General features: G+C 51.4%; 1 protein-coding gene across 14 annotated transcripts in view; it reads left to right on the top strand.

Annotated features, from left to right (window-relative positions):
* The window catches only part of MAPT (microtubule associated protein tau), a 122,591-nt gene that overhangs the window by 83,796 nt on the left and 16,235 nt on the right, over positions 1 to 22,560 (top strand). For 4 of the 14 annotated variants that reach the window (XM_040245057.1, XM_040245055.1, XM_040245054.1 and 1 more), the window contains 3 exons: positions 5,155 to 5,210; positions 9,438 to 9,570; positions 13,233 to 13,498. In XM_040245057.1, coding sequence (XP_040100991.1) covers positions 5,155 to 5,210; positions 9,438 to 9,570; positions 13,233 to 13,498 — 455 coding nt within the window. Of the gene's footprint in view, positions 1 to 1,238; positions 2,328 to 5,154; positions 5,211 to 8,227; positions 8,426 to 9,437; positions 9,571 to 11,047; positions 11,102 to 13,232; positions 13,499 to 22,560 lie in introns of all 14 variants that reach the window. The other 10 variants (XM_040245048.1, XM_040245045.1, XM_040245047.1 and 7 more) reach the window with 7 other exon arrangements.

Raw genomic sequence — 22,560 nt, 5'->3', positions numbered from 1 at the left:
AGTCTCTTTCTCTTCCAAGACCCTCAGTCCTTTGGAATTCCAGGGTTTATTTAGAGGAGAGCTGCAAAGTTGTCCTGGAACTAGGTAGGATGTTTGAAGAGTTGGGAGTTAGAAAAAATACAGGATATTAGGGAGAACCAACAGAAAAAAATCTCCTGTCCTCAATACACAGATATTTTAAGGAGGGATTCACGTGAACGTGGGGCTTCCCTGGTGGCTCAGATGGTAAAGAATCTGCCTGCAATGCAGGAGACCCAGGTTTGATCCCTGGGTCAGGAAGATCCCTTGGAGAAGGAAATGGCTACCCATTCCAGTATTCTTGTCTAGAGAATTTCATGGACAGAGGAGACTGGTGGGCTACAGTCCATGCGGTCACAAAAAGTCAGACACGATTGAGTGACTAACACTTCACATGAATGCGGCATGAATGAAGCAGAAAAAAGGGAAGTGTGCTTTCGTCCACTGGGCTGGCACACGGGAGGTGGTGTGACAGGGGTGAAGCAGTGGTCCCACAGGGCTGGCCACGTCTGTGCCGTGCAGACCACATTAACTGCCACGGTGGGCACCTCACCTCGTGCAGAAGGCTGTTCATAATCCACAATCTGGACAAACCTGAACCGTGTTTCTGTTTGTAGAGGTCTCATGGCAGGTCAGTTAGTAAAGACTGAGCCCTGGTTATGATGCATTTGGGGTTTTCCAAATCTATCAGGGTGGGTTTATTGGGCAACAAGGGGAGCCAGAGAGAGAAGGAAACGAAAGGAGACCCTCCCTGTACCCTATCCAGGTCCCAGCTAGAGGCCAGAGTCTTCAGGAGGCTCACAGTCCCTGGAGAGGAGGACAAGTTTCTGCTGCTGGTGGAGTTAGCCTAAGGCAGCCCTGGATATGGCAGGATGCTTGGAGCCCAGCCAGACCCAACATAGGCAGAGGACTAACACCAGCATTAGACGGGGTCTTGGTCTAAGCTCCCCTTTTACAGATAAGAAAACTGAGGCTCAAAGACAGGAGGTGCTCACCCACGGTGACCCAGCTAATTGTTGGCAGATTAAGCAAGAGCCGTTTCATTCTGAGCAAAGAAAAGCAACACGGGTGAGCTCAGAGGGTGGGCTTCTTTTCCTTTGTTAGGTGGGCTTGAGATGCTGTTTAAACGTCCTTTTTTTTCTTTCAAACGTATATCCCTCTCTTAAAACACTTAACTTGCTCTTGCTAACCTTTTGCCGCTGCTGCCTCTTCAAACCCAGAGGAGAGGAGAGTTCCGGGTCAGCAGAGGGAAGCATCTGAGAGGCCTCTGACCCATGGGCTTAGCTCTCAGGTCCAGCTTGCACATGGCCAAGAAGCTTCTGGGGTCTCCGAGCTGCCTCTTGGGGAGAAAGAGCCTGAAGCTCCCGTCCTGGAGACCTCTCGCCCTTCCCAGCATCACCCCATCTGCCAAGCGCCTCCTCCACCAGGAGGCCCTCAGGAACCCCACTGGGAGTGGGGACCAAAACCAGGGCAGCAGGCTGAGGAGGGCCTGGCCTTTCTGAAGCCCGCCTCCCCTGGACATCAGCAGACGGAGCCTGGGAGTTCCAAGGTTGTCCAGGAAGGCTTCCTCGGGGAGCTGGGCCACCATGGAGGTGAGGCTGTGGAGCCGGGGACCTCAGGGCTGACCTGCCAGCACCTGCTTGGGGGCCCCACCCTGTTCGCAGGCTCCAGAGAGGCCACACTCCAGTCTTCAGGGACAGAACCTAAGGTTGCAGAGGGCAGCCGCCACGGCTCCGAGCCGCCAGAGTGCCAGCTTTGGGGAGGCCTGCCCCAGGAGGGGCTGCCTCTGAAGGGGGCACAGAGCAAAGAAAGGCAGGGTGGTGAGGAGGTGGATGAAGATCGGGACATTGATGAGTCCTCGCCCCAGGACTCCCCGCCCTCCCAGATCTCCCCGACCCAAGGCGGGCCAGCCCCGCAGGCAGTTTCTGGAGAAGCTCCTGGAACCCCAGGGTCCCCAGCCGGGGGTGCCATCCCACTTCCTGTCGATTTCCTCTCTAAAGCGTCTGCAGAGACCCGGGTCCCAGAGCCCGACGGGCCCTGCGTGGGGCCCCCAGGAGAAGGGCGCGACGGGTCCCCCGAGTTCACATTCCACGTGGAAATCACAGCCAACCTGCAGAAGGAGCAGGGACCCCCCTCGGAGGTGGATTTGGAAGGGACTGCACTTCCCGGGGCCCCTGGAGAGGAGCAAGAGCCCCGGAGCCCCTCTGAGGGCGAGGATGCAAAAAAGACTGATCTTCCAGAACCTTCTGGAAAGCAGCCTGCAGCTGGTCTGCCAGGGAAGCCCGTCAGCCGGGTGCCTCAACTCAAAGGTCTGTGTCTTGAGCTCCTTTGCTCCCACCTGGCGACCTCGTGTGCCACCCAGGCTGCAGGCACTGCCACTCAGCTTCCGGCTCCTCCTTGGCTCCTGCCGCTCTGAGGCCCCCGGGGACAGCCACCAACCAGCCCCTTGGGCCTTTGCTCACCCTCCCGGCCACCTCCTGTCCCTCGGGCAGGAGGTAGCTCGTGCTCCTCTCACGCTTGCCCGCCGTCGCGCATGTCACCAAGACCCCCACCCACTGCTTTCTGCCCCGTTCACTCCTCTGGCCCCTTGATTTCTCTGCAAGGCTCTTCAGCCCATTGGAGGCTGGTGGACTGCACTCCACAAAGAGCATAGCAGCTGCTCCCACTTCGGAGGGCTCGTTATGTGTCTCAAATTGGTTGTCTAGGACCCTCCCGACCCTCCCAACAAGTGGGCATAATTAGCCCCGATGTGCAGATGAGAAAACTGAGGCTCCAAGCAGTGAAGTATCTTGCTGAAAGTCATTGAGTAGTAGGTGATGGGGCCAGGTTTGGAACCCAAGTAGGTCTTCTTTGAAAGGCACTTCTGTCTACCCCGCAAGCGCCTTCCAGGAGGTCCGGGGGGTGCCCTCCTAGCCCAGAGACTCAGAGGACACATGTCTGTCCTCTGCGACTGTGTCCATGGACAGCACCTCACATGCAGCAGGCCACACACACACACACACACCCCCATTGGAGGTGACCCAGAGCCCATGCTGAGCCTTTGGCCCAACAAGCACTCCACCCTATTCTGTCTGCCTTGTGGCAGAAGAGACAGTGAGCAGAAACAAAATCTCCTCGTGGAAGGAACCCCTTCTTCTTCCCTTGGCAGAGCTGGGGCAGTTCCCCTGATGGGATTGCAGGGAGGGATCTCAGCCCCGTCCCCATCTCGAATCCTGGGAAGCGTGACCACAGCAGCCTTTCAGGAGCTAAAGAGATGGGAGGGGAGGTTCCCAAGCGTGGGGGTCTCTGTGTCCTGTCGGGGGGAGGACAGAGGAGGCCTCATGGCACATATCAGCCATATTCATATGTTTAGGTCCTGTAGCATATTAGAATTATTCACGGGGCCCAGAAATTGATGTTACTTAAACTGTTAATTGCAGACATCTGTTAAATGTTGTCACGAAAACTTTGAAATGTTTTAGATGAAGGAACCTGTAATTTTAAATTTAAGACCGAAAAAGAATCCTACTTTAAAATATCCTAAACTCCAAACTAATATGGGACACGTAACTGAGACTTGATAGATGACAACAGTGTTTCCTGAAAAGTTGTTTTATATTGAATGCTGATCCACTGCATGTTGATAGATGTGTCCAGGGGGGAAAAAAAGAGTTCCACCGTCTAGTTTGGGGGAAAACAAAAAGGTGAAACAAAGTCAAATGGAGTTTGCGCGGGGAACTTGTCAGAGCCTTTAATATTGTAATGTACATTCTGACCCTCTGAGAAGGATACATAGTAGCCACTTGCCCAATTTGGGAAATGCAGATCTAGCAGATGCTTTCGTTGTGACATAGATGATGATGGTCATCGGGGCAGAGGATGTGAATCAGGTCCACCCAGGGCTCTTACTAAAATGCAAGTTCCTGGGCCCCACCTTAGGCTACTGTCTCAGAGTGAACCCGGGATTCTGTATTTCAAGAACGTCTCCCACTGGTTCTGCTGCATAACAAAGTTTGAAAATCTCTGGGCTAGATCATCAGTGCTGGTCACTCTAGAAATCTGGTCTCCAGGAACCAGTGAGATGCTTCCACTGTCCTCAGGGCAGAGGAAATACGATAGTGTAGCCCCAGATGAAAACCTGTGATCAGTTTTCAAAAATGTATGCCAATAGCAGGAAAGAGTGAGTTAGAAGTTACCCTGGTAGACAGGCAGATTGGTTTCACCAAGGGGTGTGGCTTTCCAAACACAAAATCTGACAGTGTTTTGGTCCTAAAATCCAGAGATTATCTATGACAGGGGTCTCCAACCTTTAGGCTACAGATCAATACCTCCTGCCAGATCAGTGGTGGCATTAGATTTAAAATGCACAATAAACGTAATGTACTTGAATCATCCTGAAACCATCCCCTCCCCACCCCCAGTCCATGGAAAAATCATCTTCAATGAAGTAGAGTTTGGGGACTGCTGATCTATAGGCTATTTGATGGCAGCTAGTTTGTTGCTAATTTGGGGAAAGGGCAAGTATTAGTCCCCCTTGGGAGAGTCTGTAAGTGGTGAGACGGCCCTCTAGGGTTGGGTCAGGGGTGGGTTGGACTTTTCAGAGAGCCAACTAGGACTGGTCACCCAAGCCCCCATGAGTGAGGGGCAGGTTCTGGGAAAGCGGCCCACTCCCCCTGGCCCTTGGGTGACAGAATGAGCAAGGGGTTCTGCAGGGGTCAGAGCCTGGCTGACCTGCCCTGTACATAGCCCTGGGGCTTCCAAATGCCCCTCCTTGGAGCAGGGTTGGCCCCGGTTGGGGGAGGCTGACCCCAGCAGAGCCTGTGAGAGGTGGTCCTGCACCGTCTACCTTCTCTGACCGCCCCTGTACCAACGCGTACCCATAACAGTTTCCTCTGCGTCGCCTATGCATGTCCCCGCCCTCGGCCAGCCTGCTGCCCTCTCTTGTCAGGGTGTTGCAAGCAACGACCCCTGTGTGCTGTGTTGATACTAACAATGAGGTACCTAACAGATTCAAGGGGAAAGAAATCAGCCAGGTTTCCACTGACCCAACTGAACAAGACATATTGCACAGTTTCTGAGAAACCACTTTCCCTCCATTGGGCTCTCATGCGCTGTGCTAATGGGTGTAACATGCATTCTCACTTTGTATTTTATCAGCTCGCATGGTCAGTAAAGGCAAAGATGGGACTGGACCCGAGGACAAAAAAGCCAAGGTAAGCTGAGAAAACCGTGGCATCTCTGGCGCCATCAAGTTCATCAAGAAGCCATTCTTTGTATCTGAATTGATCTCTGTATATGACACGTGGGAATCGTTGGTTCCCGAGGTACAGCTGTCATTCACAGTGCTTTGTGTTTCCATACAAATGTTTAAAATGCCAGCATCTATCCTTGGATACTTCTGCCAGGGAAGGGCAGTCAGCAGGTCAATGAATGAATGAATGAATGCTCCTAATTATAGTTGTACCAGCATTGTTTGAATTAAGACATTCACGGTAAATGAAAGTATGTTTGACTTTTCTGCAGTGAATTTTGAATTTTATGCTTCCCGCTATAGGTCTAGGCACAGCAAAGATATATCTGTATACACACAGAGAGGTATATTTAAGATCTATCTAGAAAATACCATTTATTTAGGGGGCTGAGGGAGTGTTGAGCAAAAATGGGATATCCAACCTAAAGTGGAGGCTCCTGGAAAAACCCTAGAGGAGAGGACCTGTGAGGCAGGCCGAGAAGGAGAGATGAAGGCAGGGGTTGGTGAATAGGGGTGAGAAGAGACATTCTGAGGAGTAGTATCAGTGGAGGTAAAGGAGGGTTGGGGGGAGAGGGAGAGAAAAATCACATTTGGGAGTTCTGAGCAGATCAGCTTGGTTGCTGCCAAGCTCGGAGTAGGGCTGAGGCAGGCCAGAGGAGGGAAGCCTGATACACACTCTACATGCTGAGTGGACACGTGGGCTGTGGTGCCCTAGAGGCTGCCCTGAAATCCTGCCAGCCAGTCTTAAGATCTTCCCCCATCAAGGACCAGAAAACCGAGCAGCCTGCTCACCACCCAAACTGCACCCAGGACCGCATGGCCCTCCTTGCGCTCCCCGCCAGCTCTAGTGCACTCTTCTCCAGGACAGGGCGGCCTGAAGAGAGCTCTCATAGCTGCACAGTGGTGGTTTTCCAGGAAAACCTCGCTGGGGCCCCAGATGAAGATCTGTTTTTCTTATAGGCGTCCAGGAGGCTCCCTATCTACGCTGCCTGAAACGCCTGGGTGTTCATCAGTCCTGGAGGACGGATGGAGTTCCCAGATGCAGAATCAAGCCCTAGGGTTTGGTCTTGTGTGTTGAGGGTGGCTGCCCAAAGTGCTTGCCCTGGAGGAAGTCAGGGTTCGCCATCGCAGGACCCCAGTGGGGCAGCCGAGGGTACTTACTGCAGGGACTTGGGGTGGGAGGGAGTTGCCGTAACCGCTTGCCCATCGGATGCCCGTCAGGGGAATTCTGTCCTCTGTTCATTCATCCACTCTTAAGCTGTCCCTGCCCTGGAGTTGCTCACAGCCTCGCAGCAAGAGGTCAGATCTGTCACAGACCTAGGCCACTTGGCCAGGTCGGGAGCAATGCCAGCGGAGGGGGACCCGGTGAAGCTGGAGAAGGAGGGCTTGGCTGCCGGTACCCGCCCTCAGCTTTTCTTGCTGGCAGCCCCAGGGCCTCAGCCCGCATCTCTCCGCTCACACCCCTGCTCCGTCCCTCTTGCACTCCTTCCCAAGGCTGGCTGCAGAGAGAGCCTCAGCCACCTTGGTGAATCTCAGTGACGAAGAAGCTTCTAGTCAGGACTCTCCTCTGTAGCTCTGACTCCCCCTTTGGAACACCTCTGGACTTGGCCTCTTGGTTTTATTCCTGAAGATGTGGCCCTTCCCGCTCCCAGAGCAGCCTCCTCCACCAGGGCCATGCATCCCAGTCCAAGGTCCCCAGAGGTGGTCCAGACAAACCACAGGTGCCGTGCATCCTCCTTCACACACACGCATCGCTGTGAGGTCGTCCAGCTCACAGACACCTTCCCATTGGCCACCTGCACCACCCAGGCTACTTCATTAGGTAGATCGTACTCAAGAGTAACCACTGGCCTGATTAAGATTTACCAGACTTTGGGAGATTGGGATAGACATATATACACTATTGATACTATGTATAAAATAACTAATGAGAACCCTACTGTATAGCTTCCCTGGTGGCTCGGATGGTAAAGAATTTGCCTGCGATGCAGGAGATCCAGTTTTGATCCCTGGGTCAGGAAGATCCCCTAGAGAAGGAAATGGCAACCCACTCCAGTATTCTTGCCTAGAGAATCCCATGGACAGAGGAGCCCGGAAGGCTACAGTCCATGGGGTCGCAAAGGGTCAGACACGACTAATCAACTAACAGTTTCACTGTGTGGCTCAGAGATCTCTACTCAGTGCTCTGTGGCGACCTAAATGGGAAGGAAATCCAAAAAAGAGGGGATACATGTATACATACGCCTGATTCACTGCACTCTACAGTAGAAACTAACAACACTGCAAAGCAGCTACACTCCAAGAAAACTTAATTTTAAAAATATTGGGGGGCGGAGATTTACCAGACAGTTTAGTTTTGAGACTTTAATCAGAAAGTAAGTGTGTGTGTGTGTATGTTCCAAGTGGTATCAGACAGAATCTTCAAGACCTGCCTAATCAGGTACAGTCCTGATGTTGGCAAGGATGATTCTATGTGTAGTGGAGGAGGGAGAGCGGTTTAGGGGGCCAATATGAGCCCCCCACCTGGAATGGAGCAGAACCAAGGGCACTTCTGACCCATGACACACTGGAGATGTTTTCTTGAGAAACATCCTAAGAACCATATACTTTTGGCGCTCTCCATTGACTCTCTGGGTGCGAGCCACCTTTTAACCAGTGGTCTCCAAAGTGCGGAGCTGAAATAGATCCAGTGGGCTGGAGAAAGAACATACCAACACGTCAGTCATTTTCCCCAGCTCTGCCATATGTAAGTTTCATAATGTACATCATATGCTAGCGTCGTAGTAATGCATTAGCTGATGAATGACTTTCTGGTCTTCCTGACAAGGACTGTTAAGGGTAAATGATCCACATGGTTTGGAGATCATACCTTTAAACCATTATCTGCCTTATTTGTTTTTAGTTAGTGTCCTTTTTCAGTTTGTACCTTTCTCCTATGTGCTGACTTTTATTTTGATTTTATTTATGTTTATGTTTAAGCCATCCACACCTTCTTCCGCTAAAACCCTGAAAAATAGGCCTTGCCTTAGCCCCAAACGCCCCACTCCTGGTAGCTCAGACCCTTTGATCAAACCCTCCAGCCCTGCTGTGTGCCCAGAGCCATCTTCCTCTCCTAAACACGTCTCTTCTGTCACACCCCGAACTGGCAGTTCTGGAGCAAAGGAGATGAAAGTCAAGGTAAGAGGAACCCACCTTTGGAAAGAATCAGGCTGCTCTGCTTTAGTTTTCAAAAGTATGCTTTTCTAGTCACAAAGACCTTTCTTTAGATAAGCTCTCACCTAGAAGCACATGTAGAACAGTTAAAATTCTCTGGTTAAAACAGGGGAAAGGAGGCGCAGGACTCTGCTTTTCAACTCCCCTTCATCCCCTAAGGCACGGGAGGGGACCCTGGTTTGAAAATCACTGTGGGTTTCCTTGGTCTGTTCCCGGCTTTAGTAACTCAGGGATGCTCCCGGGTTGCCCTCATTTGCGTTGGACAGCAGCCCTTGCACCCACACCTGTCCCAGTAGCTCACTCCCTCCGGAACCATCTCGTGGTCCCCGGGTCACGTCATTCTCTTTTGAGTTTGTGTTATGTGTCAAGGTCACTGCCCCTGGTCAGCTGACCGTACTTGTGCGCCTGTACTCCACCTTTGGCCCATCTGCTAATTGATGCTGCTGTTCACCCGCCAAGGGCTCTTAGCACACCTGAGGTGTTACTGAACCCTGAGACCTGTTTGAGAGAGAATGGAAGGATGGGACTAGCTCTCTTAGCACTCTTGGTCAGGTTCAACAAACTGTGTCTCCACGTGCCTCTGAAACCAACCACCACCAGGCAGATAAACCCCCATAAGAGAGCCAGAGAATGGTGTAGGAAGTCTTCAGACATCCTGCCTGCCGACGGTGGTGGATGTTGACCTCGATCATTGCTATGAGCTCTGTTGACTTTTTATGAAATACATTGGCTCCACTTGTGCAGATAACTCATGTAAACAGTTTGCCCAGGAGGAAATGGTACTCAGTTTAGGAGAGGCAGTGGATTTGTGTATCTTCGTCATGGTAAGGGACACTTGTATTTGGCTGGCAGAGCATCACCCCAATCATAGCCTCATTTTGAGTCAAGCTGGTAGAGTGGAGCTGGCATTGATGCCAGGTGGCAGAAACCTTTCCCAGTTGTAAAAAAAAACACTCTACTGTGCATTGGTTTACAGGGGGCGGATGGTAAGCCTGGAACGAAGATCGCCACACCCCGGGGAGCAGCCTCTCCGGGCCAGAAAGGCCAGGCCAACGCCACCCGGATTCCAGCAAAAACCACTCCCACCCCGAAGACCTCGCCAGGCACTGGTGAGAAGGGCTTTCTTTGGAATCCTAGTTGGCGGGTGGGGATGGGGAGAGCTCGCCATGGAGGCCCTGACGGTTAACCTCTGGTAGCCAACTGACGCCTGTGGTTCAGGAAGCATCAAATGTTCATTTTCTAATTCTTTTAATTTTCTGAGCTAGATATTGAATCCCCACTTTTTACCATGAGGAAATCAAGGCTCTGAGAGTTTGCATGACTGAGTCTAACCAGACTTTTAAGCATGAGGAAAATACTAATAACTAATAACTGATGGAGAAGGGGCTTCTCTGAGCTTCTCGAATGCCGCGACACCCCGCCCCCCCCCCCCACCCCCACCCCCACCCCCCCGGGAGGTGATTTTCAGCCCCCAGTGAGGGGTGGGACACTATGGGTGACCTCACATAGGGGGCAGCCCCTGCTAACTTGCTGGGATGTTAGGGACCTTCTGACAGAGCCTAAGGGTCTTAGCTGAGCACTCACAAGGCTGGGCCCATCTCCTGGGCTCCTGTGAGTAAAACCCACTGGGTTCTGAGTACCAGCCAAGGCTCCAGTCAAGCCATTTTGCTTCCAGTGGGGACAGCCAGGCTGAGTCCACCATTCCCACTGCCCTGATGACTGACTGTCCCAGGCACCTGGGTTTAGACTGTGCATGACTCAGGGTGTCTGATCCAGGGCAGCACTCAGGGGTCCTGTGGATCTTAGACGGGCTATGTGTGAGGTCTGGGCCAGCACCCCAGGGTCTCTGCTGCTCCTTGGCCCCAGGGGTGGCTGCCCAGAGTCCTGGTCTCCTGCATATCTTGGCGGTGGTGTTTATCAAGGTTGCCTAGGGTGGGGCCTGCATGGATACCCGCTCACTAAGGCCCACTGGTTGACTTTCTCCCATAGGGTTTATTTATGTTTTTAATTACTATTTATTTATGTTTTTGCTACACTGGGTCTTCCTTGCTGCGCTCGGACTTTCTCCACTTGCAGCAAGTGGGGCTACTCAGTTGTGGTGTTATGGGCTTCTCCTTGCAGTGGCTTCTCTTGTTGCAGAGCGCAGGCTTATTTGCTCAGTGGCATGTGGGATCTTTCTGGACCAGGGGTCAAGCCTGTGTCCTCTGCATTGGCCAGGAGGATTCTTCACCACTGGACCTCCAGGGAAGACCGGGTTTTTCCTCATGTATAGAGTGCATATGATACAGGGGGAACTCACAGACTCCTGACTGGATTTCATATATGATTTTTGATCCTGCGTTTCCTCACTTGACATTATGCCAGTTGCTTCATGCAACTGGAGTCATAACTGGAAGCAAGAACCTGTGTTTCTCTCTGGATCTTAAGGGCCCTGGAGAGGACAGCACCCCACCCCCAAGTCGACCTTGTTTCCTGCTCCCTGACCCATTCCCGCCTCCCCCCATCCGTTGCATAAAAACAAAAACTCTCATTGAGGCCTTTTCAAGCTTGATGATAATGAGGCTTCTGTGGACTTTTCTTTTTAAGCGACCATGCAAGTGCAGAAAAAACCACCCCCTGCAGGGGCAAAATCTGAGAGAGGTAATTCTGAGCCTGCCTCGCCCAGCTGGGGTCATGCCTTTTGCACGTGCAGCTTGTTGATTGGCTGTGTGTGGGGAGGGGGCGGGGTTAGAGCCGGGAGGACCTGCTTTTGAAACGTAGGCTTCCCACATTGGCCCTGAAGTTGGAACAGGCAGAATTCCTGCTCTTCTCGCGTGGTTTGTGCAGATGTGTCTGTCCAATGGGCACTCCTGATCCTAATCCTGCGTGTTCTTGGCGTCTGCCGGGGGCTCTGGGTGAGGCCAGGGGAGCAGGTGCCTCAAGCTGAAGCGGGTGCTGGAGTCAGGACCCGCCCTAACCAGGTTAGGAGGAGGTCACACTGGCGAGTGGTTGGGACCCTGTCCTGTGGGCTCCGGCCACTGGCACCATTCTCCAGATGAGTACACAGGCTTAGGGAGGGAGGTCGAGGGACTTGCCAGAGGTCACTCTATAGTTCAGTGGCGCAGAAAGGGTGGGAAACCACCCTGGGGTCTACCAGGCAGCCTGTGTGCCAGGGGTCAGAGGGCGGGGGGGCTCTGAGCCTGGAGGCTTTACTTGTTCTGTTGCTGCAGAGCTTGACTTCTTGAGGAATTTCCAACAGACATGGAGATTCAACCAAGAATCTCGTGCTCATCCTCTCTTTGACAAGAGAAGACACTGCTTCCCGCAGGGAGCTGCCCTTTCTCCTGCTTGGGGCCCAGCAGGTCCCCGTTTGGTACACATGGTTCCTGGGTGGTGGGGGGCATCGGCCCCCCTCAGAAATGGAGGGGAGTGAGGCAGCCACTTGGGCACAGCGTCCAGCAGAGTGGCTCTCAGACTCAAGAATCAAGAATCAGGAGTCTGCTTTAGAATCCCTGGGAGCAAGGGAAGCACCAGTTTTGCAGGCCCTGCCCCTAGAGATTCTATCCTATCTGGCCTGGACGGGGGCCTGGCATCTGTATCTTACAGGTCCCGCCTCCTCCCACCACCCCCGCCACCGCCACCGTGGCGGCTCTCGGGATCCCGAAGCATGAGTGCCTGGGCCACATTTGTTGAAACACGAATCCAAGAGGCAGACAGAATAGCCAACCAGGAAGTGTGACGGGGGGTTGAAGAGTGCAGGAAGAGACTCATGTTAGGAGCCCAGGGCTGGTCAGCTGGGAGAGGGGCGGCTTCCGCAACCTTCCTGGAGGGCGTGGCCTCTGCCCTGTGTCCGGAAAGGCTCACCGCTATCTGCTGGGCAGCGCCTTTTCGCTGAGGGCGTTCTTGGGGAGGGCAGGGGGGCTGTGAAGCTGCACGGCTTGTTTGGAAAGCCAGGGACTGATGGACACGATGCAGGCATACCATTCTGGAACCCAGGTACCAGAGAGAAGTTGGGACGTTGGATAGGGGTCCAGCGGGGAAGGGGCCTTGAACTTGATGAACAGCTCAAAATTCACCCTGTGGTTGGAGTCCAGCGGAACCATGTGTAAAAAAGACAGCTAGTGGGAAGGTGCTATGTAGCACAGCGAGCTCAGCTCAGTGCTCTGTGATGACCTGGAGGGGAGGGATGTGTGGCGGGGATATTCGCATTTTGTTTTTTCCTGTGCTTATAGCTAATTCACGCTGCCCTTCAGCAGAATCCAACACAACACTGTAAAGCAGCTACCCTCCGACTAAAAATAAATTCAAAAAATAAAGAGTCCAGTGGATCCAGATGAGACCCTGGCCCACCATCGCATTACCCTCATTCAGGGCAAAGGCCAGGGTATCCCTGCCCAGCCTCAGTCAGTCGGCGTTATATTTATTTCCTCTGAGCTCAGAGAAGGAAAGCGACTTGTCTGAGATCACTCAGCTGGCTGGAGCCGCTCCCGACCCCAGGGACACTGGGCAGAGTTGCTCCCCTCTGGGAAGTAGTCCTGAGTGGTCCTTGGCGACCACTCTGTTGCTTTCCTGGGAAGCAGAATATTTTTGTCCCAAAGCAATGGGCTGGGAAGAGGGGACATTTCTCTAGAAATGGAGGCAAGGGCAGCCTCCCGCCGGATTGACTGAACTTCCGACCTTGTTCCTACAGGCCTGGTCCAGCCCTGACTCTGGGAATGGACCGCAGGACAGAGACCCTTTTTCTGACTCCCGCCCCCCTGGGCCCTGGCCTCACGCCCGCCTTCCTTTCCAGGTGAATCTGGGAAATCCGGGGACCGCAGCGGCTACAGCAGCCCCGGCTCCCCAGGCACTCCGGGCAGCCGCTCCCGCACCCCCTCCCTGCCGACCCCGCCCACCCGGGAGCCCAAGAAGGTGGCGGTGGTCCGCACTCCCCCCAAGTCGCCGTCTGCAGCCAAGAGCCGCCTGCAGGCCGCCCCCGGGCCCATGCCAGACCTGAAGAACGTCAAGTCCAAAATCGGCTCCACGGAAAACCTGAAGCATCAGCCAGGAGGCGGCAAGGTAAAGGCGTGTGCGAGACAGGCTGGGCGTGCGTCTGCCCCGGGCGCCGGGAGCGGGGGTGGGCGAGGTGGGAGGGCGGTAATGTACACCCGGGGCGGAGGCGGGGGAGCCCCTCTGCTCCCCCCACCAGCCTGGGTCCCGCCCCTGCCCCATAGCATAGGCCCCTCCCCGACCTCTTGAAGGAAAGACGGTGGGTTAGGGTTCAGTTCTGTCAGTACCAGCTCAGGGGAGAGACGGCACCGGTTCTTCCCCCGGTCACCTCAGCCCCTGCTGATGGGATCAATCGGCGTGCTAGCCCCACGACCTGGGGGTTCTCAAAGTGGGTGCCTGCAGGGGGTTCCCCAGCTGCCTTGTGGTTGAGACCATGCGACAACCAGTGTACAGGTGGGTGTCTCTGGCATTGGTTGAATATGTGTTTTAAGTCCCAGTTCTGGGGAAATTCGTGATATCATTTTGAACAGCTGATTCTTCCAGGGACAAATGGGTGCTCACGTCATTTCTGGGTCTCCCAAAGGTGGAGAAAATGAGCTTCCAAGAGCCTGGGTGTGGGCACAGCCTGGACCCCTCCTCCTCTCTTTGACCCCCTCCCCCATTGTGTCAGTTTCCTAGGGTTGACATACAAAATGCCACCAACTGGGGACTTGTCTGGTCGTCCAGTGGTTAAGACTCCACATTTCTGCTGCAGAGGGCACGGGTTTGATCCCTGGTTGGGGAACTTAGGTGCCCAGGGAACTTAGGTGCCGCCAAGAAAAAAAAAAGCTAACACGAACTTGGGTGGCTTTTACAACAGAGATGTAATTCCTCATAGAGCCCAGAAGTCCAAGGTCAAGGTGCTGGTCTCCTCTGAGGCCTGTCTCATGTGCCTGCAGGGACTGCTTTCCCCTCGTGTCCTCACTGGTCCCTCTCTGGGTGTCACTATGTCCCAGTCCCACCTCCTATAAGGACACCAGTCCTGTTGGCTTAGGGCCCACCCCAGTGAGCTCATTTTAATTAATGATCTCTTTAGAGACCCTATTCCAAACACAGTCCCGTTGGGAGGTACTGGGAGTTAGGGCTGCAGCCTGTGGACTTGGGGAACACAATTCAGACCATGACAGCGCTCCTTGCCCCCAGCACTAGGGAAGGGGTGGAGCAGGGAGAACAGGGTGTGGTGGGGGGCAGAGGACGAGGACACCCACCCCCACCTCTTGTGTTGAGCCTTCTCAGCTGGACTGTTTCAGGAGCAGAGCGCCTCCTGGTGGGCAAGGGCCAATGTGTCCCTTCAGTCCAGAGTGCCCCCAGCCCAGCCTCTGCACTCCTGATTTTATTAATCGCTCTTGACTGGGGCCTGGGTCACCGTGGAGGGAGGGGTCTCAGAGGCCTTTGGTCCATGTCCAGTGGCCTTTGCCTGAAACCCTGCCCTCTGCTCCCCGTGGAGCTTGAGGGCCTCCTGCTGGCCTTTCCCATCCTTGGGGCCCAAAGGGTCCTGCCCAGCAGGGAGGTCTGGGTGCCTCTTGGGGTCTTTGGGTCACAAGACTGGGCCTGAGCAGTGTTGACCTCCCTGCAGTGTTTGCTGTGCTACTTAAAGACACATTGCCTGTCTCCTTATGGAGGGGGCTCTGGTGCAACTGGCTTGAAGCTGATTCCTGGTGAGGCTTCTGGGCCAGAGGGACCCCCAAGGAGAGGGTTTCCAAGGGGATGGGATGTTTCCCACTGGCATTTGCACCCCTCCCCCGGCGCTGTGGCTGTCCCACGTGTGGCCTGTTTTCACGGCACAGAGTGTTCGCCTCTGTTTGGAAAACTGAAAAACAAAACCCGACACGGCCAGCTCTGCACCACTGAGAAGACCGTGGGGCTGTGACCAGTGCGCTTGCGGCCAGAGGAGGCTGTGACGGGCAGCGTCTCCCTGCCCACGGGGCACACACCAGCTCCTCCAGCCTGGGCTGCACCCCGTCAGCCCCGAGTTCACCTGAGGTCAGCCTGGAGGGTCTGGACAGCATTTGGCCCCATTCTCGAAACCCTGCTGAAGCAGCAGTGACAGGGCTGAGCAGGGAGGAACCCACCCCTCGCACCCGAGCTGCCCGGGCCCAGTCAGTTAGGGAGAGGAGTCCAGTGGCCTGAGGGCCAGTGACTCAATGCTTAGGATGGAAAGGGAGAGGCTGCCCCAGGTTATGGCTGTACCGCGTGGTTGCAGATGCTTATCCACAGCTACAGACTTGATGGTTAAAGGAGAAAAATGACTTTTCCTTGGGTTTATTGGGGAAGGAGATGTGGGGAAGTGGCCGAGAGGGGAGTAACAGCATCCTCGTAAATTCCATGCAAAACTTAGAAAACTGTGAAACAAAGAAAACCTGAGCCACAACAACAAAGATCAACAGATTAATCTCCAGGAAAAACAAAAACAAAAAAATAGATAAAAAAGAAAACAAAAGGGGAAAAAAGGTCCCTGGGATCGATCCATGCAGAAGGCCTCTTGAGGTGACTCGACTGGCGACTTTGCTGGTGGTCCAGTGGTTAAGAATCTACCTTCCAAGAGCTTCCCTGGTGGCTCAGATGGTAAAGAGTCTGCCTGCAGTGTGGGAGACCCAGGTTCGATCCCTGGGTCGGGAAGATCCCCTGGAGAAGGAAATGGCAACCCACTCCAGTATCCTTGCCTGGACAATTCCATGGACAGAGGAGCCTGGCAGGCTATAGTCCATGGACTTGCAGAGTCGGACATGACTGAGCGACTGACCTCACTTTCCAATGCAGAGGATCCCTGGTTGGGGAACTTAGATCCCACATGTTGCGGGGCAGCTAAGCCCGTGTGCCTCAACTGCTGAGCCAGTGCACCCTGGAGCCTGTGCCCTGAAACACAAGAAGCCCGCACATGGCAATAGGAGAGGCCTGCGTGCCACAGCGAAGATCGAGATCAGCCAAAATTAAAAGAAAAAAATGACTGGACTGGAGGTCCTTGTGAGATCTCTGGGTCCCTGTGGCCTCTCATTCGGCCCAGCATATACAGTAAAAGGGACAGCACTTCAAGAGTCTAAAGAATAACCCAACTTCCCCAGTAGGTGACACGCTGAAGAAGGAGGCGCAGGACCGGTTTATAAACCTGCAGAGACTGAAAACCGCACATCAGTCTAACTTGTTGGTTGGAAAAAAAATGTAAAATGTCTGTTTTCTTCTTCATACTCTTCTCTGATTTCATGATTTGCTACAGTGAACATGAAGAGTCCAGAACAAAATTACTTTTAAAGGAAAATTCAAGTAATCACTTGGCCACTTTAACCTCACCAGCTGGATCCACCAGAATTGGGAAGGGGAGGAAGGAGCAGCAGTTCTCCTGTGACTGCAGAGGAGAATCATCTGGGGTAGGGAGAGGGAAGGATTCTTTTAAAAATCCTAATGCCTGGACTTCCCTGGTGGTACAGTGGATAAGAGTCTACCTGCCAATGCAGGGGACATGGGTACTGATCCCTGGTCTGGGAAGATCCCACAAGCTAGGAAGCAACTAAGCCCGTGTGCCCGGAGCCTGTGCACCACGAGAATAGTCCCACCACACACACACACCGTTTGAAGCAACCAAGACCCAGTGCAACCTAAAATTTAACTTAAAAAGAAAACAGATCTTGTTTTTTAAAAAGCCTAGTGCCAGAGCCTTCCCATGAACCTTGAAAGTCTTGAGGGGGCCACCCTAGGCGTTCCCAGGGGTTCAGCAGTCCAGGTTGAAACCCCGTGTCCCTGAATTCTTACCTACTGACCTCTGGTCTCAACCCTGACTGCTGGAGCCTCCCATGAGCCCTGGATCTGGGGCTAATTTTCTTTTTCTTTTTACCCTCTTCTGGTCCTGCCCCTGCTGCTATTTTCAGATTCCAAGCACCTGGCTCCTCAGATGACTCAGACCCAGCCCAGGTCAGGCCCTAGGTCCTGCACCCCCTCCCCAGAGTCTGTCCCAATGATATTCCTAGGGGGATCATGGAGGGGGGAGTTCAGACACAAAGAACCAGCATTTAAAACACCTAAAAAAACAAAAAGGACCCACTGCAGGTGTAAGCGATACGAAATTAACATCCTTCTATCCTGATGAGGGTGCGAATCCCTGCAGTCCTTTTGGATATAATAAAGGATTATTCACAGTTTTCACAGTTTAATTCTGCTAAATCAATGGGTCTTGTTGGAGGATCTCATATTCCCTTCCTCTGGACTAGATTGAAGGTCACCTTGAGATCTTTGTGTCCCTCTGGCTTCACACTTGATGTACAGTAAATGCTGTATACTCAAAATCAGGGAAAGAAAGAAGGCGTTAAATTCAGAAAAAGCTTCATGCGCAAGAATGCAGATTGTGCTTTATTAATAATTGCAAAACAAAACAACTCAAAAGTCTAAATTAGAAATAATAGTGATGCCATACTATAAAATATTTGCAGTCATTAATAATTATCTTTGCAAATGCTATAAATAAGTTACAAACAAAATTGTATAAATTTTGTAGGTTATATCTACCACCTGTATAAAAGCCATGTATAGAAGACAAATATGACAAAATGCTAATAGTGGCTCAGAGAAATTGTGACTGATTCTTTTTCTCTATTTTTACCTTTCTTCCTTAATTTTTTATAGTGAAACCATATCTAATTAGAAAAAAAATGGAAGGATTTCCCTGGCGATCCAGTGTTAAGACTTTGTGCTTCCACTGGTCTGGGAACTAAGATCTCAAATGCTGTGCAGTGTAATCAAAAAGAATTAAAAAAAAAAAAACTGGATAGAAATACAGTTGTGACTGGAAGTGTCACAGTAGATATTAGTAAAATATCTATGTTTTTATTAGTAAAATAAAAACAATAAAAGGACATAGTTCATATAATTGAAAAGGAAAAATTAACAAATACGAGGAATCAAACTGTAAGGAAAAGGGTTTATCTGTTGTTAAGAGTTCAGATGTGTCAATAATCTATTTAGTCCATAAAGAAAAATACATATATAGAGAAGCAGAAATTGCTGCTCATTTCTAACCTCAGTGTGATACACAGACTTCACTGTATGCATATTGTTAATATGACCACAAATGCTCAAAAATCAAATTTTCCTATGTCACTGCTCATTCAGTTTAGAAATAGAAATGCCTTTTCCAAGTGTCTTGGTTACAAATGCCATAAATTATGTGGCAATGCCCCCAAATTATACTTAGAAGGAATTCATCATTTTAAATGCTTTAATTTTTTTTAAATTGACTGCAGCATATAAATTATGCTCTTATTGGTGGGAAAAAAGAATACAAGCAAAGAAATAATACACAAAGAGAAGACAGAAATAACTTTAGAAAATGGAGCATACAATAGCATCAAAAACTGATTCCTTCCTTCTTTCCTTTTCTGGGGCACCTCTGAGTGCCAGGCCCTGTGCCGAGTTCCTACCCCAAGGCCCAGGCAGGAGAGAGAGACACTGAGGTGATTAAGCAGGGGCAAAAGGAGAGGTTGGCCAGGGAAGTTTATGCAGGAGGGAGGAGCCGGCTGCACCAGTGAGGGTTCCCCACACTGAGGGTTACCTGCGTTGTGGAGTCTTGGACACAAGTATCACCAACAAAGCAGAGAAGACAGGACAGATCCTTGTTTAGGACCATCATCAAGTCTTTAAAAGGACATTTCTTGTACCGGCCCGAACCGCTCCCGGCGCCCCCCACCCCCCGCCCATATACTGCTGGGGACACAGACTGAGAAAGACTCTGGGGAAACTGCACCTGGAGTCCTGAGAACGAAAGCAAAATAAAGCTAAAACTGGCACCAGCTGGGGTGGCAGAGGAGTGTGGGGTAGGGTGGAGCTTTGTTTGTTTACATGTGAGCTTTGGAGAGTTAACAGCTGATAGAGGGAGGTCCCTGGTGGGTCTCTTGTGTGCAGACAGCATAGGATGGAGAAGACAAAGGGAGAGTGGAGGGAACCCCCCAGCAGAGCCTCAGGCTCCACAGTCAGTCGCGGAGAGGGTGTTGAGTAAGAGGGTGAGTGTGGACCCAGCCGAGGTTAGGGCAGCACCAATCTCAGCAGCCTCTCTAGGGGGTCAGTGAAGAGCAGAGGTCCCAGGTACCTCCCAGAGTGAGAGAGAAGGAGTTCATCAGCGCTGAGGCGGCCAGGTAAGGAGAACTCAGGGGATACTTGTGGTTTCCAAGGTGGAAAGGGAATTGCAGAGTCATGACCAGAGCATGGGACATGGTCTGGTTGGCTTTGAGCAGATGGAGCTAAAGTCACTTCCTCAGAATGTGCAAGCCAGGAACTTGGATGCAAAGGCCCCCCATGCAGGCCTGAAACTCACCAGAGCTGCAGGGCTTGGACAGGCTTGAGCTGCAATGTTCCAGATGGCCACAAGATGGCAATAGCATGCTATAAGTGTCTGGCTCTGGAGCCCTGAAGTGTTTTAAAAATTTGTTACATTTGTTGACAAAGTTTCAAGTCTCGTTTTTAAAAGTACAAGTGTAGAACTTCTATGCAGAGTAAATAAAGTGAGTCTGTACCTAGGATAGTTTGCTTGCCCTGGATCAGGGCCAGGGACTCAGCTGAACTTGACCTGAGGTGTCAGGCTGTGCAGAACCAGGCGGGGCCCCTCCTGGGGGGCAGCCTTGAGACCCTCTGGACATCTCTCCCCGTCCACAGCATCTGTGTTTATGAAAAAAAACTTGTATAAATTCCATCATTTTAAAGATTCTTGGATCAGTCGCTGTTTAAAGGAGCAGTATAAACAGTTGCAAAGGGGTGCTCTGTGTGTGCAGTCGTGCCCCACTCTTTGTGACCCTCTGGACTGCAGCCCGCCAGGCTCACCTGTCTATGGAAATGACTCCCCTAATATTTGATCTCCAGTGTCAGTTCTCAAGCTGACCACTTTGGACCTGAAGAGAAGGCTTGCCATGGGTGTCCAGTGCTCACCCCAGGTTAGATTCCCTCCAGAACATCCCAGCCCCTACTCCTTAGCACTGGGCCTGTTGGCTCTAGTGAAGCCAAGCCGGGCCCAGCACAAGACAGTGCTGGAGACAGGCCCCTCCAGGGACGGCCCAAGGACACTTGGGCAGCCTGGGAGCTGCTGAGGGTGGAGGGAGGGCTGGGCCATCTGGAGCACCTCGAGAAATCTGAGCCCAAACAGAACCAGAACAAGATCTGATGTGGGTTTGGAACCATTTCAGGTTCTCCAGGAAATGGAGTAAACCCAAATGGACCTGCTCCCGGCCTTATGCCACCCCAACCTCTCCTCCAGGGTCAAACCCTGACCACAGGAATTTGTCCCATGACTAGTGGTCTCCTGGATCAAAATTTGGAGCTTCCAAAACATTTCTTTTCCCTTTGGCTATTTGCGGTGTCTGCCCGGAGCGGAGGCTCAATATCACACATTTACTATAGTTGAGAACTTAAGTTTCAGGATTCCAATTTCATAATGACAGCCATTGCCCTTTTTATTTTTCTTTTCTGTAAATCTACCATTCTATAAAGGGTGTTGACTTAATTTGAGGACTAACAGTAATTCAGGCCTGCTTGCTAAATATCCTTATGTCTCTTGCCAAATCCCACAAAAGTTTGTTGCCTTTTTTGTGGGAACAAGAAGAAGCCTGGAGAAAACATTTCTGTGTCTGTTGCACATTGTGTTACTGCTTTATGTCTCTTGAGTCATTTGATGACTTTCTTGTAAGGATTAGTACAGAAAACAAGGCTATCCTCCTTGCAAAACTGGTCAGTGTTCTTTGTCAGATTAGAGTTATGTAACCCATCACATTTCCCTTTTTGCTTTGACTTCCCGGAAGCTCAGAGCTAAATGTTGTTTAGTCGCTAAGTTTGTCCGACTCTTTTGTGACCCCACGTATTGTAGCCCGCCAGGCTCCTCTGTCCATGGGATTTCCTAGGCAAGAATACTGGAGTGAGTTGCCATTTCCTTCTCCACAGAGCCAAATGTAATGATCAGCCTTATAATTGACAGTCCTGATGACCTCCCCTTCTCTTAACTGTCTTTTCAATTTTCTTGTTTTATTATTTTGTGTGTGTGTGTGTATGTGCTTTCTAATTCTAAACTGCTCCAGTTCTCTTGTGAAAGTAGGCAAGTCTGCTTCTGGAACTTATTTGGTGGAAAGTTATGAATAAAAAATGATCCCCAAAGCAGGAGTGCAGGTGGGGCTCTGAAATTTGAGGGCGGGACAAAATGATTCAAAGACATTATGCAGACGGTGACAGCAACTCCCTATGAAGCAGGCGAGAAAACCTGTTCCACCTCCTCATCTCAGCTCAAGCCCGGGCTGAGGTGCCGCCTACTGTCTCCTTGCTGGGAGGAGAGACATCACCGTTCACCTAGAGAGTCTTGTTTCTATTTAGCTTATGAGACAACAGGCTTGAGGACAACTCAGGCAAACTGTTGTTCCATAGGTATCCGTGGCCGCAGAAACACCCAGATCTAGATTCCTGTGTGGATTCCGTCGCTGATTAGAGAGAGTCACTGAACTTCTCTGGGTTTTAAATGGCCTCTTCATCAGTAAGGTGGCAGGCGAAAAGGGTGACATGGAATTAGGTATTTATCCAGCCTCTAGATGAGGGATGGTCTTTACACTTAAAAACCAGAGAAGCTGGACTTCCCTGGTGGTTCAGTGGTTGCGACTCTACGCATCCAATGCAGGGGGCCCGGGTTTGATCCCTGGGTGGAGAACTAAGATCCCAGGTGCCCGGTGACACGACCCAAAAAACAAAAAACCAGAGAAGTTACAGAGGAAGAAATGTTACAAAGGAAGTATATTAAAATATCAGCATTTGTATGCTAGAAAAATAAATACAACTACTAACAAAAAAGGACAAAGGAACAATTTTAATAATAAAGATAATGCAGGAAATCAAGGAAGTAAAAACAATTTCTTTTAATTGCACAATGCTGGTGGCAATATAGTGAAACTCTCACCAGTGCTCACAGGAGAAATTAATCCGACCCTTTAAAAAGCCATTTGGAGGACTGTGTGTGGGGTTTTTAGAGTATTTATAACTTTGGCCCAGAAATTGTATTTCTGGGACTTTGTGCTATGAAAATAATCCGCAAAATGGGAAAAACTCCTTGTAGAATGATGTCCATGGTGAGGCTGTTTGTA

The sequence above is a fragment of the Oryx dammah genome, unplaced genomic scaffold, assembly GCF_014754425.2.
Source record: "Oryx dammah isolate SB20612 unplaced genomic scaffold, SCBI_Odam_1.1 HiC_scaffold_8, whole genome shotgun sequence".
Taxonomy (NCBI): Eukaryota; Metazoa; Chordata; class Mammalia; order Artiodactyla; family Bovidae; genus Oryx; species Oryx dammah.
Note: the sequence above shows the minus strand (reverse complement) of the source record. Positions and strands in the feature narration are given on the sequence as shown.